Genomic DNA, 15,000 nt, shown 5'->3' with positions numbered 1-15,000 from the left:
GCAGGCCGACTAAACCCGCGCACGTATTGGCAGTCCAGCGTGCCGTTGTGATCGGCAAACCCGGGGCGGGGAGAAGGGTGAGGGAGTCGCGCGTCGCATAGGCCGGCTGGGTTGATTGATCGGCCAGGCGCGCGGCATGGGCCGGTTTGCTTCCACTGATTGGCTAAGCTTGAGAGAGGAGGAGGAGGAGGCGGGGCTGGAAGGGAGGGAAAGGAGGGCAAGGCTCTCGCGCTCCCTCCGAGATAGGAAACAGGCGAAGGTCGAACGCGGAGCAGAAAGGCGGGGGGGGGGGAGAGAAGGGGGCGGGGCAAACCACACACACACAGGTAGAGAGAAAGAGAGGGGAGTGGGCGTGGTTAAGGCTCCCTCGCTCGCGCCTGCCTGTGAGAGAGAGAGAGAGAGAGCGCGCGCGCGAGAGAGAGAGAGCGCGAGGCGGCCGCGGCGCGCGAGCTTGACGCCTCGCGCACGCGCCGAGGCAGGAGCGCTGCTGCTGCTGCTGCTGCTAAGGCTGCCGCCGCCGCCGCGCCGCCGCCGCCACCACCAGCAGCACCAGCACCACAGCCGCTGCTACCGCCGCTGCCGCCATTTTGGATCCGCGGCCGCCCTCAGCGCAGCGCGAGGAGGCTCAGGCTGGAATAAGACGACGACGAGGAGGCGGCGGAGGAGGCAGAGGCGGAGGCCTGCGCCCGCTGAAGCAACCGAGAGGGGCGAGTCTCCTGGGGTGGGAGGGGGAGAGACGTTGGTTTCCCCTCAGCAGCAACCGAAGCAGTAGCAGCAGCAGCAGTGGCGGGTCTCGCCCTGGCCTTGCCCGCCCGCGAAGGCGGGTTGGCCCCGGCCTGGGAGGATGAGGCGGGCGCGGAGGAGCCGGAGCCGGGCCTCGCTGTGACGCGGTGAGCGAGGGGAGGTGGAGGAGGAGATGCGGGGAGGGAAAAGGGGCGGCGGCGGCGGCGCTTGGGGGGCTCTCGGTCCCTGACAGTCGGGCCCCTTCGCCTGGGCGCGGAGGGGGCTGAGCTGCGGAAGGGGCTCCTCTTGACAGGCCCTTTCCGTTGGCGGGGATCCTGGAAGCCTCGCCGGCTGTTTGCTCTCCCTCAGGGGGAGATCCTGACAGCCAGGCCTTGGAGGGAGGGAAGGGGGAGATCCTCGCAGATGCATTTTTATTTTTATTTTTTTTGAGGGGGGGCGTGTTAGCGAGACAGTAAAGGGAATATCTTTTGCATGGCTGCTCACTGCTTTCGGGGGACTTGGGTTTCAGGTGCAAGGCTGGATGTGTATGTAGACGCACGCAGCGCACAAAATCCTTGAGAGGCTGGTTGTTGCTTTCGGTGGGCGGGGAGAGGGGGATCCTTGCAGCTATATTTGGGGGAGCATGTTGGAGAGAGTAAAAGGAAGATTGCTGTGAGTTGGGTTACTGCTGTGAGGCGGTGGGTGGCTCAAGGTGCAAGACTCGATATGTACACACACACAGACAGACGTGCAACGTTTCCCCTTTTGAAGAGAGGTCCTTGATCTTGTTATGCGAGCGGGTGGGTGGTGTAGGTGGCTGGCATGCTCTTGGAGCATGACTTCGGGGGTATGTGTGTGAAGGAGGTGTGTGTGTATGTCTTGCATTTTTATTTTATTTTTTGCAGCTTCGTTATTGGGTGGGTGTGTATTTGTAAACGTTGCACCCTCGTTTTGTGAGGTTTGCCGTTCAATCCTTGTGGCTTCATTTGTGGAGTGTTTGCAGCCTCCGTTTTGTGGTGGTGGTTATGTATTCTTGTAGAAAAACGACCACAAAAACTGGGAACCACAATGCTGAGCAGGGTGGGGAAGCGGAAGGGGCTCCAGGTGTTTGAAGGGAAAAATATTTCTCATATATTTTTCTTCAAACATCCTTTCCTTCCCCCCCCATGTAGTCTAGTAACTTCACCTTTTTGAGAGGGACGTTATTTATGGAGTTTTGTAGCTTCATTTTGGGGGCAGGAATAAGACTTATGGGGAAATCTTGAAGCTTCACTTGCAGAATTGTTGCAGACTTGCTTCCTGGTGGGAGCTCATGGATGGCGTTATTCAGCTTCTTTCCCCTCCTCTGTGGCTGGGAATGAGGCAGATTGACTCCTGTTTAAAGTGAATGCTTGGTGTGCTGATACACTCCTGGTCCTCTATATTGGGATGGGGAATTAATTCCTCTCTTTTTTAAGGGAGGTGCTTGATCTTTTCCTCTGTGTGTAGATTTCTGGCAAGAACCTGAGTGGGTTGGCAGCTGAAGGGGAATCCTGCTGGATGAGCAAGATGGGATTCCTGGTGGCTGCACCCTGGTAGTATGTGGGTGGGCTTCCTGACAGCTTGGCCCCTGCTCCCATAGCTGGAATCATTGACGGGAGGGTTGATGGATAAGGCTCCAGGAATGTTAGTTTGGTGTGCATTGAGACAGATCCATTTGTGTGTGTGAGTGAGAAAGTGATTGATTCTTTGGTACCAAGGGACCCCCTCAGAGATGCCAAATTTCTTGCACAGAATGTATTCCCTTTGTAGGAAATCATCACAGTGTGTGATGATTTTTCTCATACACAAACACATGTGTTTTGCTTCATGTACCAGTGTTGTTAAACTCGCAGCCAATCGCTGCTTCTCAGCATGACTACACATGGCAATAGATCATCACACATGACAAACTACATGAGGCTCGCCATCTAATTTGTCTTTTCTGAACTGGCCTCTGGCTTCTATGAGGCGGAAAGAGGTTCTTGACAGTTAGGTCACCTCCTTAGAATGGCAGGTGAGAGGTTGAGGATACTGGACACGTAGTTTTGTAGAAACCCAATGTCATTGCAGACAGCTCTCAGTATCTGGGAGGGTCGTTGTTCCTTGCCTTGAGAAACTGCAAACTTTTTTCAAGGGTTAATGCTCGGATAGCTCTTTATTTAACCCTAACTCTTCGTTCCTTACTTCAAATGACAAAAAACAAGCCTTAAGTACTTGTGCATATTCTTTCCATCTCCCTTACCTCCCCCTCCTCAAATATATATTCTTCTGCCAGAATTTACACTGTCAATTTCTCTGTACAGAGGCCTGCTCTTTCCCCTGCACCACCACTTTTTGTTTTAGTGTTGTATAAAAAAGTATTATCTCTGTAGAGAAGGCCTGCCTTAAGAGGTACCTCTTGAATTATTCCTCGTTTGTTTGGCAACTGCTGCGGTACCTCTCTTATCATTTTGCATATGAGCCCCCCTTTCTGTGATGTCTAATACATTTATCCTTTTATCCATTTACTTACAAGTTGTGTTGTGCTTGGGACTATAACTGCTTAGCAGTCAGGTTGTATGTCATTTTCAACTTGATCTTTCAGACTTTCAGTTACAACTTTTCTGTTTGTAACTCCTCCAGGCAGAAAACATTCCCCTGTTGCATTTTCTACAATGCCTGATGTACTGTATTGTAACCATTCAGTAAGAGCAGCTGCTATAGCTCATCCTTCCAGTAGAAAGCTTAAATGGCACTACCAACGGTCTTCTGTCCAGGCCACATTTCCCTAGAATCATAGTTGTTGTAGGATTAGGTGATTCCAGCCCAGTTTCTGGACCCCTTGTTAGTTATGTGCCTTTCAGCAGAACTATACCTTCTGACCCTCTTAGGACTGCTTTTCTGTGTTGCTTTCAGAAGTTATGGCTTGATGTATGAATGTGTAATTTTGAAAAGCTGAGTGCATGCATCTGTTTCTGAGAGTTGAGTGTCATTCATACTTCATGTGCATGTGAAACTGAAACGGTGTTTAACTACTGTACCTTCCTCTAAGGAGCTCAGGGAGGGGTGTGTTTATCCCATGTTATTCTTCAATTGACTGGCAGGGGAGGGTAGACTGAGGTTTGAACCTAGTTCCAGTTTAGCACTCTTGTCTTCCAATTGGACTTTCTTACCCCTTCTATATCTCACCTGTAATTATAGAGGGATGCACTGGGTAGATGGCTACTCTTACCAACCGCTGATGTTGGTTTTCTGGAAAATTCTGAATTGGGAAATTTTCATATGCAAACCAGGGTAATCTTCATAGGATAATTTGCATTGGGGGAAAATTTATCATGCCCTAGAGAGTAATCTAATTTGGCATGTTTGTTTTACTTGTATTTAGTCAACAAAGCTAAACACGTTGAAACTGCCAAGCTTGCCTAATATTGTATTTGCAATTGGCACCTATTCATTGTATCTAATGAACATATGACATGGGAAAACTTCCATGGAAAAAGAAAGCACTTGGAACGTTCTGTGTGTGCAAACTTTCCCCACTCCACATCATTGCTCTCAACCCTTATTAGCATGATTGATCTATACAATTCAGAACTGGCACCTTTCCCATTCTCCATGATGGATAGGGGCCCACTAACATTAGCCTGGCTTACTAACCAGTCATTATTTGTGATATGAAGAAGGTGCAAAACAGTGGAAGTCTTTTCTGCTGCTTGGAAGAGAATCCTGCAGTCTTACTCAAAAACATCAGTAGAAATGAGATATTTGGTGTAGAGATCTGTGTGGTGCTGTGTCTCCTGCTTCCAAGAGGGCTGGGTGCACTTGCCTCTTGTGAGGTGGTAGGTAGATCTGTAGATGCCTGCTGGTGGGCACTAAAAAGATTTCATATTCCTACATCAATGTTTGGTGGCCAGAAAGATACTGCCTCTGTTCCACTTGGTACCTGCATGGCAGCATCTGTCTCTTCTGGCTCATGCTGGCCCAAGGAATCCTGAAGGACCAGCTGGAATTGTCAAGGAGAATTTCTGATAGTGATATTTGCAGTCTTGATGGGGATATTATATCCATAGTTTCTTGTGGGGGGGGGGAGGCCTTGCCACAGACAGAAAGTTCCTCATTACTAATTTAGAGTGAACTGTTTGAAAAGTTAAAGAAATCATTTCTATCTTTGTGCTATATTTCAGTAAATGCATTTGGAACAGCATTGTTTTTTTAAAAAAATCTTAGGTGTGGGCCAGATGTGGAGCTGAGGGCATAGGAGAAAGTCTGAGATGGGAAATAGTTTTGAATGGCAGAGGGGTTTCCCCATGGCATTCATTTTATTGCCTGCTCTAGATGGGTATTATACTCCATTTGAAGGAGCAGGTTTGTAGCTGGGGGGTTCTCCTGGATCAATTGCTGTCACCTGAGGCACAGGTGGTCTTAGTGATATGGAGTGAATGCCATCAGCTTAAACTAGTGGCTCAACTACGACCTTATCAGGATAGGGATAACCTGGCTGCAGTAATCCATGTTCTGGGAACCTTAAAACTGGGCTGCTGCAATGAACTTTATGTAGGGCTGCCTTCGAAAATGATTTGGAAACTTCAGTTAGTACAGAATGTGGCTGCCTGATTGTTGACAGGTTCAAGGCAAACAGATCATATATCACCAATTCTGTTATAACTACACTGGCTGCCTGTAATCTTCTGGGCCCAATTCAGAGTGCTGGTTTGATCTATAAAGCTATTTACAGCTCGGGACCCCAATATTTTTTGGAACATCTCTCCAGGTATGAACATGACCAGACCCTTACATATTTTACTCAGATCCTTTGTATGAGGGAGGATCAGAGAGTGGTGACAAGGGAGAGGACCTTTTCAGTTGTGACTCCCTGTTTGTGCAATATTCTGCCCAGTGAAGTCCACCTGATGCTATTGTTGGCTTCTTGACTCTTGATAGACTAAGATGATACTGTTTTGTTATTAGTGTGCTGCCAACAGTTCTTGTGGTTGTTTTATGGTATAGTGTATTTATATTCATGTTTTAAGTCCATTGTAAGTCACTAGGAGGCCTTCAGTTAATAAGCAAGTAACAAGTCTAATGGTTCTGTGCTTGAACTGAGAGGGAATGCCAGATGTGTGTAAGATCCTATGCTTGACCAAGACTGCAATTTTGGGTACCGGCAGCTCCCCATTTACACATGTTCAATATGTGCGTGATTGCATCACGCTGAACCCAGAAGTGACTCGGAAACTTCATAAAGACCTCACTGAAACATCACTAAAAGGGTGGAATGGGGGCGGAGCGATGTGCTTGCAGGCTTTTTCAGTGGCTTTCATTTATACATGATTTCACTGATGTGCACGGTGCCTCGGAACATAACCCCCGCGTAAACGAGGGGCTGCCTGTATGCTGATAACCTTTTAATGCAATCCTAGGCATATTTATTTAAAAGTCCCTTTGAGATTATTTGTGCTTCTGTAAAGTAAGTGTGCATAGGAATGCAGCCATAGCCCTGTTGGAATAACTATTAACCTTAAAAACATGCCTGCAAAAGATACTGGTCCAGTTTGAAAAAGATAACTGCCCCTCCCCCCCACACCTGTATTTTTGTTTTGTTTTGTTGATACTGCTGCTAGGGGGATCCTTAACTCTTTCAGCCTATTAAAGTAGAACTACTGTATCTGCTCACCTGGAGGGAATCCTTATTTGCTGTAGCTGCCCAGATAAATTTCTGTTTGTAAAAGCCTGAATTAGTGGTATGCATTTTTGGGTAAAGGATTGAAATTGGTAATACTCACAAGGTCTTCCCCATGTCTTTGTGAAAATAATTATAGACAGAGGTGCCTCCAATGAGCATGTGTAATGGGGACTGAGAATCACTGGAAGAAACCCAGATGCCTGGTCACTTAGGATTTAACATTTGTTGCTAGAGGTTTGAAGTGTTCATCCCGCTCTATATGGGGCTGGCACCTTGAAAGCGTATCTCAAGAGTAGCAGTAGCATAATAGCATTATTAAGGCCAACTAGAAAACCACAGAATGATGAACAAGCTCTTGAATTCCCCACAGCTCTTAATCCAGTTGTGGTGGGGAACTCAAAAGCTTACTTGCTGCTTCATAATACTTTTAGTTGGCCCTGAGAAATGCACTGCCCTGTTGCTATTTTTGGATCTGTTTTCTTTCTCTCTACCTCTCTCCCGCCCCCAACATTAGAACTACATGTCTACCTGCAGTTTTCATGTGCTATTAGTTCAAATAACTCTATTTCCAGTTTCAGCAATTGATCCAGAGAGCTGAGGACACAGCACTGGCCTGATAGAGAATGGAGGAAAGAGTGGCTTGATTGGGGCATATGTGTATATACCAACTTTCCTCCGAGAAGCTCAAGATGGCATGCATAGTTCTCTGCTCTATTTTCTCCTCACAGCAACCCTGTGAGGTAGGTTATGCTGAGAGTGAGTGACTGGTCCAAAGTCACCCTGCCAGCTTCACGGCTGGGTAGGGATTCAAAACTTGGTCTTGCAATAATAGCTGTTAACAGTATTGTGCAGCCAAGTTTGTAACTAAGGGGGAAAAGGAGTTTGGCAAGCCAGATTGATAGCTGCCGAAATAAAGGCATAGAAGCACGTTGTTGTGGTATGGAGCTGGCATAGTATAATGGCCAAGAAACTGAAATATAAATTGGCATGTCCTCACCTATCACCTCTGACATGAGCTCACTAGGTGTCATTAGGCAAGCCACTGTCTCTCAACCTCTTACAGTATTCCCAGTTTGACACTATGAAAGTAATAACATTGACTTAACTTGCTGTAATCCTTGCAGCTCTGTAAACTAACACATGTGAAGCTCTTTGAACACTCAGAATCATAGCTTTGTAGAGTTGGGAGTAACCCCGAGGGACATCTAGTCCAGACAGATGGCCATCCAACCTCTGCTTAAAAACCTCTAAGCAAGGAGAATCCACTACCTCCCAAGTGGGTTTGTTTCACTGTCGAACAGCTCTTACTTGTCAGAAAGTACTTCCTGGTGTTTACCTGGAATCTCCTTTCTTGTAACTTGAATCCATTGGTTCAGGTCCTAGCCTCCGGAGCAGGAGTACCAGTATTAAATGCTATTTAAAAGCACACAAAACTTCTGAGGGAACAACGGTAAATTCATCTATTTACGGGACCGCCTCTCCTGGTATGCCCCGCAGAAGACCTTAAGGTCCATGAATAACCATAGTTTAGAGGTCCTGGGCCCTAAGGAAGTCAGACTATCCTCCACCAGGGCCAGGGCCTTTTCAGTGATGGCTCCAACGGGGTGGAATGTTCTGTCCCATGAGACTAGGGCCCTTCAGGATTTAACCTCCTTCCGTCGAGCCTGTAAGACAGAGCTGTTCCACCTGGCCTTTAATTTGAATTCAGCCTCATCTTTTATTTCCCTTCCCTTCTTTTTTTTCTTCCCACCACCCTTTAATGAAGATTACCCACTCTGAGACCCCACAGCTAATTCTCCCCTGGCCTCCTCGCTGGCCCAAGTAGGACTAATTCAGCCAGCTAGCCCTGGTGATTATCTAATGCTTATTAGATGGATTTCCCCTAAATTGATTTCTGAACTTTGAATTTTATTGTTATTCATGTTTTTATACTGTATTTTATGCTGCTTTTACAATTAAGTGTTTTAAATTTGTTGTTAGCCGCCCTGAGCCCAGTTTTTGATCCTGGAAGGGCGGGGTATAAATAAAAAATTATTATTATTATTATCTATTACCAAATGTGCCTTGTATGTGTCAAAACTAGAAGTCAAATAAGAATACATTCCAGGTGTTCCAAGTCATGCACCCCACTCCACCTCACATGCTAATCATAAATATTAAGAAATGTGTTCAGAAGGAAGTAGTGGGCAGGAGTTTGGAGCTGGAGAGGGGATTATTAGAGAAGAAGCAGTGACTGTGTCTTGTGACTTGGTTTTTGATGTGTAGCTCTAAGGCAGGCATAGGCAAACTCTGCCCTCCAGATGTTTTGGGACTACAACTCCCATCATCCCTAGCTAACAGGACCAGTGGTCAGGGATGATGGGAACTGTAGTCTCAAAACATCTGGAGGGCCGAGTCTGCCTATGCTTGCTCTAAGACTTGAGGTACTGTGGCCATCCCTGTTGTGTTGGAAATCACAGGGTTTCTGCCTCAGCTCACCTGGTGAAAAGTGATACTATAGGAGGAGACCACTAGAGGGCATCTCGGGGACTTGTGCATCAGAACTCAGTCTGGATGAATGAAGGAGGAGTGCCCTAGGCATTTAACAACAAACACTTAAATACCACTATAGAAACACTTAGATAACAGTATTGCAATTACAGCTGTAACAGGTATTATGCAGCGGTCTTTGTAAGTTTGGCAAACCAGATTGACAGCTGCCTAAATAAAATAAGCTTTTAGGTGGAAGAGAGGAAAGTCATAATTAGTGAGAATTTTCATCAGATGTAAAAATACACGAGATGCAAATAGTTAACTGGGAAATGAGGCATTTATAAGCCACGTGGAAGCTCTTAACATGGGATGTCTTTATTTATCACATTTCTGCCTGTATCTTCAAACATATCTCTGCAGCCACAAGGACAAGAAACTTGTTCTTCGTTTCTAAGCACCATTTAACATTATATGCTTGTCCTCCTCTGCAATGGATCGGAGCCTGCTGTCAGTTCACCAGTTCAGGGAGCTCTTCTGAAAAAGTATTTTCCCTTTTATGTGGAAGTGGCTGCTCTGTATGTACATATTAAAATATTTATTTCCTGCTTTTCTGCCCCATAACGGGACCTCCCAAGGTGATTTTCAAAAGAATGAATGTTTCAAACGTAACAACAAGAACTTACGAAACAAACTACGCATGCCACTTAGAAATGTATGGAAGAAAGATGCCATATGATTCAGTTTCTAATACTTATTGGTGTACAGATCTCACCCCTCTTCCCATATTAACAGAACAACCTGCATTTGTTGGACCCCATGATAACATCATGGCATGTGTGTGGTTCCAGATTGAGCTCATGGGTTGTTTGTAAATAGGCACTTACCTGGTCACCTGTGATGAATATGAACTACCTCCAGGCGACCATCCTGGGAAGCTTTACACTAGTGAATTGGGGGGGGGGCATATTGTAAATGGCTACAATAAATATGTATAGATGGGCTGTTAACTTTGTGCACTTCCTTGCAAGGTCCTGTGTGTTCCCTTATTTCATTTCTGTTTGAAAGCAAACAGCACAGAATCTGTATTCCTGTGGCTCTTGAATAGTCTATATTCTGACTGTCATCCCTTCCCTTTCTCCCACAGTGAGAAGATGATGGCTGCAAGTTTCTGGAAGGATCTATCCATGGACCACACAACCAATTTGCTTTAAATAATAGTAATTATTTGCAACCGCACGTACTGTAATGGACCCTCAGAATACTGCTATGTTAGGGCTGGGCTCTGGTTCTGAAGGGTTTTCTGGGAAAAGCCCCTCTGCAGTTGCCACAGGCGCGGCAGGAGGCAGGAGGGAGGCGGAGCTCGATGGTAGTGCTAAGGAGGAGGAAGAGAAGAAGAAGAGGAGCTCGGAGGGGAGCGGCGGCGATGAAGTTGGCAAGGATGAGAGTCTGTCGGATGCCCAGCAACAGTTTTCTGTGAAGGAAACAAACTTTTCAGAGGGGAATTTGAAGCTGAAAATTGGCCTGCAAGCCAAGAGAACTAAGAAACCCCCTAAGAACCTGGAAAACTATGTCTGCCGGCCTGCAATAAAGACCACTATTAAGCAGCCCAGGAGGGTGCAAAAGGTTGGGAAGATGATGGAGGAGAAGAGCGACCCTGGCCCTGCAAAGCAAGTGAGTCATGTGTGCAACTCTCAGATCTGGGAAAGGAGTGGGTGGGGGAAAACAGAACAAAAATGGTTACAGGTGCTGGATGCCGGTAGCTCCGCAGGCACCAATTATGCAAACAGAATTTGAAATCAAGGGCAGAATTTAACATCTGGGGAAAACCTTTCAATTTCCCTCCCTATTTTTCTTTTTTTAAGAGATGTGGAAGAAGAAAGAGAGCTCTAATGGAGCCTTCAGTCTTGGGTCACCTTTAAATCTCAGCCTGTTGCGTGGGACCCATTTCTTTTTCAGGATGATGATGATTAGTGCAACGCCACACACCTTGCAACCAAGCACACAATGTAGCCTGTTCTACCTGCTACGGTAGAATGCTTATTTGAAGCCTAGTTTGCAGGCGCTGGGGAAAAGACCCTGTGGGTTCCAGTGAATGCCTCTAGGGATCCTGGTGTGTCTGTAGGCACCACAGTGGAGGCCCTTGCCCTAATGAGTTTAGACCATAGCCTTCGCTAACTCCTTGTATTTACTGTGGCTATGTTAGTTTGGTAGTGACAGGAAGAGTAGCTGAAGCCAGCATTCCATTTTTCAAAATGAGCGCAAAAGTTTGGGGAAACTAGGGCAGCATGGCGAAATCTGCCATGTCTCCCCCAGCTTTTTGGCACTTTAGAAGTAATTTTGGTTAAATTGCTTTCTGTCAGTCGTCGTCCTAGCTGATGTTTTTCCATGTTAGCTGGGCCATTTGTTGCCAGCAGCTCCTCCTTCAGATTCTACTACTGGACGTAGCAGAGTAGAGCAACAACCTACTCATTGTAGGGAGTCATTCTGGCATCTGTTTGGCTGTTGTGAACGTTTGGATTCATTTTACATTTTTAGAAGAGGGCAAAATTCTTGGTTTCTCAGTACTTACGTTGTGGAGTAAATCTTTTATTTCCCCAGGGGTTGATTTGAGTGTTGGCCTTATAAGGGTAGCGCCAGATTAGGAATTGTGGGGAAAGTACAACTCTTGCACTTGTCCCTTGCTGGCTTTGCCTGTTCTTTCCCTCTCATTTGTTGAGATTTATGTAGTAAATTTTCTATTCTTGTATTCTGTGAGGCATCACGAGTGCTAATGATTGGGGCTGCAGAGTTCAGCCCATTTAATCCAGCCTCCCCCAATTTATGTAGTCCTTATCATTCCTGACATGCTGATTAGAGCCGGTGGGAACTGAAAACATCTGGAAGGCACTGCATTGAGAAAGGCTGACTTAAAGTTTTGATTGACTCAAAAGGTGTCCCTAATTAATCAAGGAGGAATTCTTTTAAAAAGGTGCAGATGTTAAGGGTCATCTTAGGAAGTGATAGTCCCCTGTTTCTTGTGCATAGGAGGGAATACCTCTTTTATGATGAGACATGTGTCCATCACCTGAAAATAAAATGGGTATTTTTATTTACATCTATTGTGCATGGCTGTGGAAACATAGCTGATCAATCAAAATTCATAGGATTGATCAAATGAGATCTTTAATTGGGCAGCTGTTCTAAGAATAATGATTATAATTACCATATGGGGGATTTAGCATAATAATAAAAGACAATCAATATAAGAACAAACAAAATGCAGATTGAAAGAGAAGACAGAGATCTAAAAGGCCTGAGAAAGGAAAAGTTTTTATACTGATGTCTAATGGATTGGTTTGTGATCGCAACTTCCAGGCAGGTTGCTGCGAATATAAGTGATCATTTAGGAACCTGGAACCTAAATTGTTAATTACACACAGCTGCAAAGATTGGTGGAACTCCTTTTGCTTCAGCTAGGTTGGAATTCTCTTCCAGATTTATAATCCCTGCACACACTTTAATACTGATCCTTTAAATCAGAGTTGGGGAAACCTCTGGCACTCCAGAGGTTGTTGGACTCCATCAGCCCTGGATTGGAGAAGGCTGATCTAGATGTTGTAGGACTATATTTCCCATCAGTCCCTAGCCAGCATGGCCCAATGGTCAGGGATTCTAGGTGGTCTTAGTTCAGTGACATCTGGAGTGCGCTCAGTTGAGGAAGGCGGCATTTTAACTCTACCAGGTAGATAACTATTCCCAGCATAAATTGGGAAGTGTGAGGTCAGACCTGCCCTGCCATGAAGATGGGTGAAACAGCTGCCCCAAGGCTGTGCATTTTGGGTGTCATGAAAAGACAGCAACTGTCAAGTTGTTAGTGTTATTTATCCCTGGGGGCATAGCTGCCCTGTTTTTTGCTTCAGGCCCTGAGGTGGAATTTCCTAATGAGACTGGAAGTTGAACCCAGGGTTTGTATGGTACAAAAGAGTAATTTAAAGGGAATGACACGGGCCCCTTTCAGTTTTTTTAAGATACACGTTCCAGGTCTGGTGAAGCAAGAGGTATGATTATGTCTGATCACTGGAGGGGCCAGAAAAGCCGATGGAAGGAAGTATGTGACTTGCTGTTTCATTGTTGTTGTCCTTAATTGCTCTTGTAATAGTTACTCAAATACTGCATGAAGTTTTGCTCCTGGAATTGTTTTTTTAATGGATAACTTTGTCCAGGTGTGTTTGTGCATGAACAATGATTGAAAGATAAAAGTGCCAAACTGCATCATTTCAATACATTGCTTTGGGTTTTTTTTCCTGGCTGTGTGTTTAATATCGGAGCTGGCAGAAAATGGCAAGAAAATGGCGACAACATGCCATAATTCTTCTTATTTTTTTTTAAAGAAAGAGTTGATCAGAGTTGATTCAAACTTTGTGAGGGCTCATTTACATCATGCAGGAAGCCAAGGCTGTTTCAGAGGTTTGGTATCTCCTGAATTGGTGTTGTCAGTCATCATCCGCTCTTGTTAACCACTTATGTGCACAGAGCATCTTGTTGGCAGGCATTCTATAGCTACCTTCTGTGCAATGGAGATCCCATTTATCCTAAGTTGTCAGGAATCCATCATTATTTGTGACTCTTTTCTTCACTAGTCTGCCTGGGTTAATCCAGTAGTTAATTTCTAAACTGGTCATTATTATGGTTCAAGCTTGGCTCTCAGCCACATCCTCTGATCTAGAAACCATGCCCCTCAGTGGGGACAGAAATATACTCTGTACAGTGGTACCTCGCAAGACGAAATTAATTCGTTCTGTGAGTTTTTTCGTCTTGCGAAGCACGGATTCCTATAGGAATGCATTGAAAATCATTCCCATAGGAATGCATTGAACGTTTTCGTCTTGCGAAGCAAGCCCATAGGGAAATTCGTCTTGCGAAGCAACTCAAAAAATGAAAAACTCTTTCGTCTTGCGAGTTTTTCGTCTTATGAGGCATTCGTCTTGCGAGGTACCACTGTATATGCTTAGAAGTGCCCTCTTAGTGAGCCACATGTTACAGGCTGGGCCCGGCTTCAAAAAACTAGGACAGAAGCTGCAAGGCAAGGGCAATAATCTCCAGAGCACTGGCAGTGTGGTTCTTTCAACCATGAGGACTAGAAGCTTGCCTTTTTTATAATAAAAGTGAAAACATTACTCTCAGAATGTCGCCCATATTTGATGTTTGCACAGTGGGAATAGCTCATGTGCCCAGCCCTGTCTGTGCTTTTATTACAGTCCATGCAGGCTGCTTTTTAAATCTGTGTACCAATGCATCTGCCCAAGGCCTTAAAAATAAAAAATCCTTCCTTTGTCTTTGTTTGTAACATGCTCAGCCACTTGGTAGGTATTGGTTGGGGTTGGATTTTTTTGTGTGTGTGTGCTTTCCTGGGAAATCAGAATCCAGAAGCTGCAGCAGCAGAGCCGTTTGTTGCTCGAGGCGCAGATGGGCAAACACAGCCACTGGAATATTCTACCTATTTATAGCCAAGCAGCGTTGATACTATTCCGGTCTTGGAGATGATGTGGAGTCACGAAGGTGACAGCAACAAGCTCCACATTGACAGCTGTAGTGTTGATGCAGTTAAGACAATGGAACAAGATGGAACCTTTGCTTCTGTTCTCTCAAAGCTCTCCGTTTCCCCGAGAAACTGCTGAGCACAGGTATCCTTCCGATCCTTGCAGTGTCCTTGGCTATGCAGGTGAATGCTGCAGAAGGCTCTCCGCTGCTGATGCTGCTTCTAGAAAATTACAAGGCAAATGGTGGTGCCCATACATGAAAAAGGGACTTCTGTCCTTCAGCTTTTGTAGCTGCTGAGGGAAGAAGAGGGGGAGGAAGGCGTGAGTGGGAATTGTGTTTTATTCACAGCTAAAGCTCTGCCATGACACCTAAACAAAGATGGTTTGAGAGTTCTCTCTCTCTCTCTCTCTCTCTCTCTCTCTCTCTCTCTGTGTGTGTGTGTGTGTGTGTGTGTGTGTTTGCATACATGCATTCAAAGAGTCAGGGGGCAGGAAGATGCCAGGCCATAATAATCTTGAACTTGTGCGCAGAGCTAATCCTAAAAGTGTGTTCTGTAGGATGCTGTAGATTTATAGGTAGGCAGGGTGAGGCAACCATCTTGG

General features: G+C 45.5%; 1 protein-coding gene across 2 annotated transcripts in view; it reads left to right on the top strand.

Moving 5' to 3' along the window:
- Positions 1–507: 507 nt before the first annotated feature.
- ASH1L (ASH1 like histone lysine methyltransferase) overlaps positions 508–15,000 on the top strand; it is a 76,549-nt gene continuing 62,056 nt past the window's right edge. Inside the window, exons 1-2 of one of the 2 annotated variants that reach the window (XM_081891287.1) lie at positions 508–890; positions 10,023–10,549. In XM_081891287.1, coding sequence (XP_081747413.1) covers positions 10,124–10,549 — 426 coding nt within the window. In that variant the 5' untranslated portion in view covers positions 508–890; positions 10,023–10,123. The remainder of the gene's footprint in view (positions 891–10,022; positions 10,550–15,000) is intronic. The other variant, XM_081891286.1, reaches the window with a different exon arrangement.

This window comes from Podarcis melisellensis (assembly GCF_964234715.1).
Source record: "Podarcis melisellensis genome assembly, chromosome: 16".
In the NCBI taxonomy this organism is placed as follows: domain Eukaryota; kingdom Metazoa; phylum Chordata; class Lepidosauria; order Squamata; family Lacertidae; genus Podarcis; species Podarcis melisellensis.
This window is presented reverse-complemented; position numbering and strand designations above follow the sequence as displayed.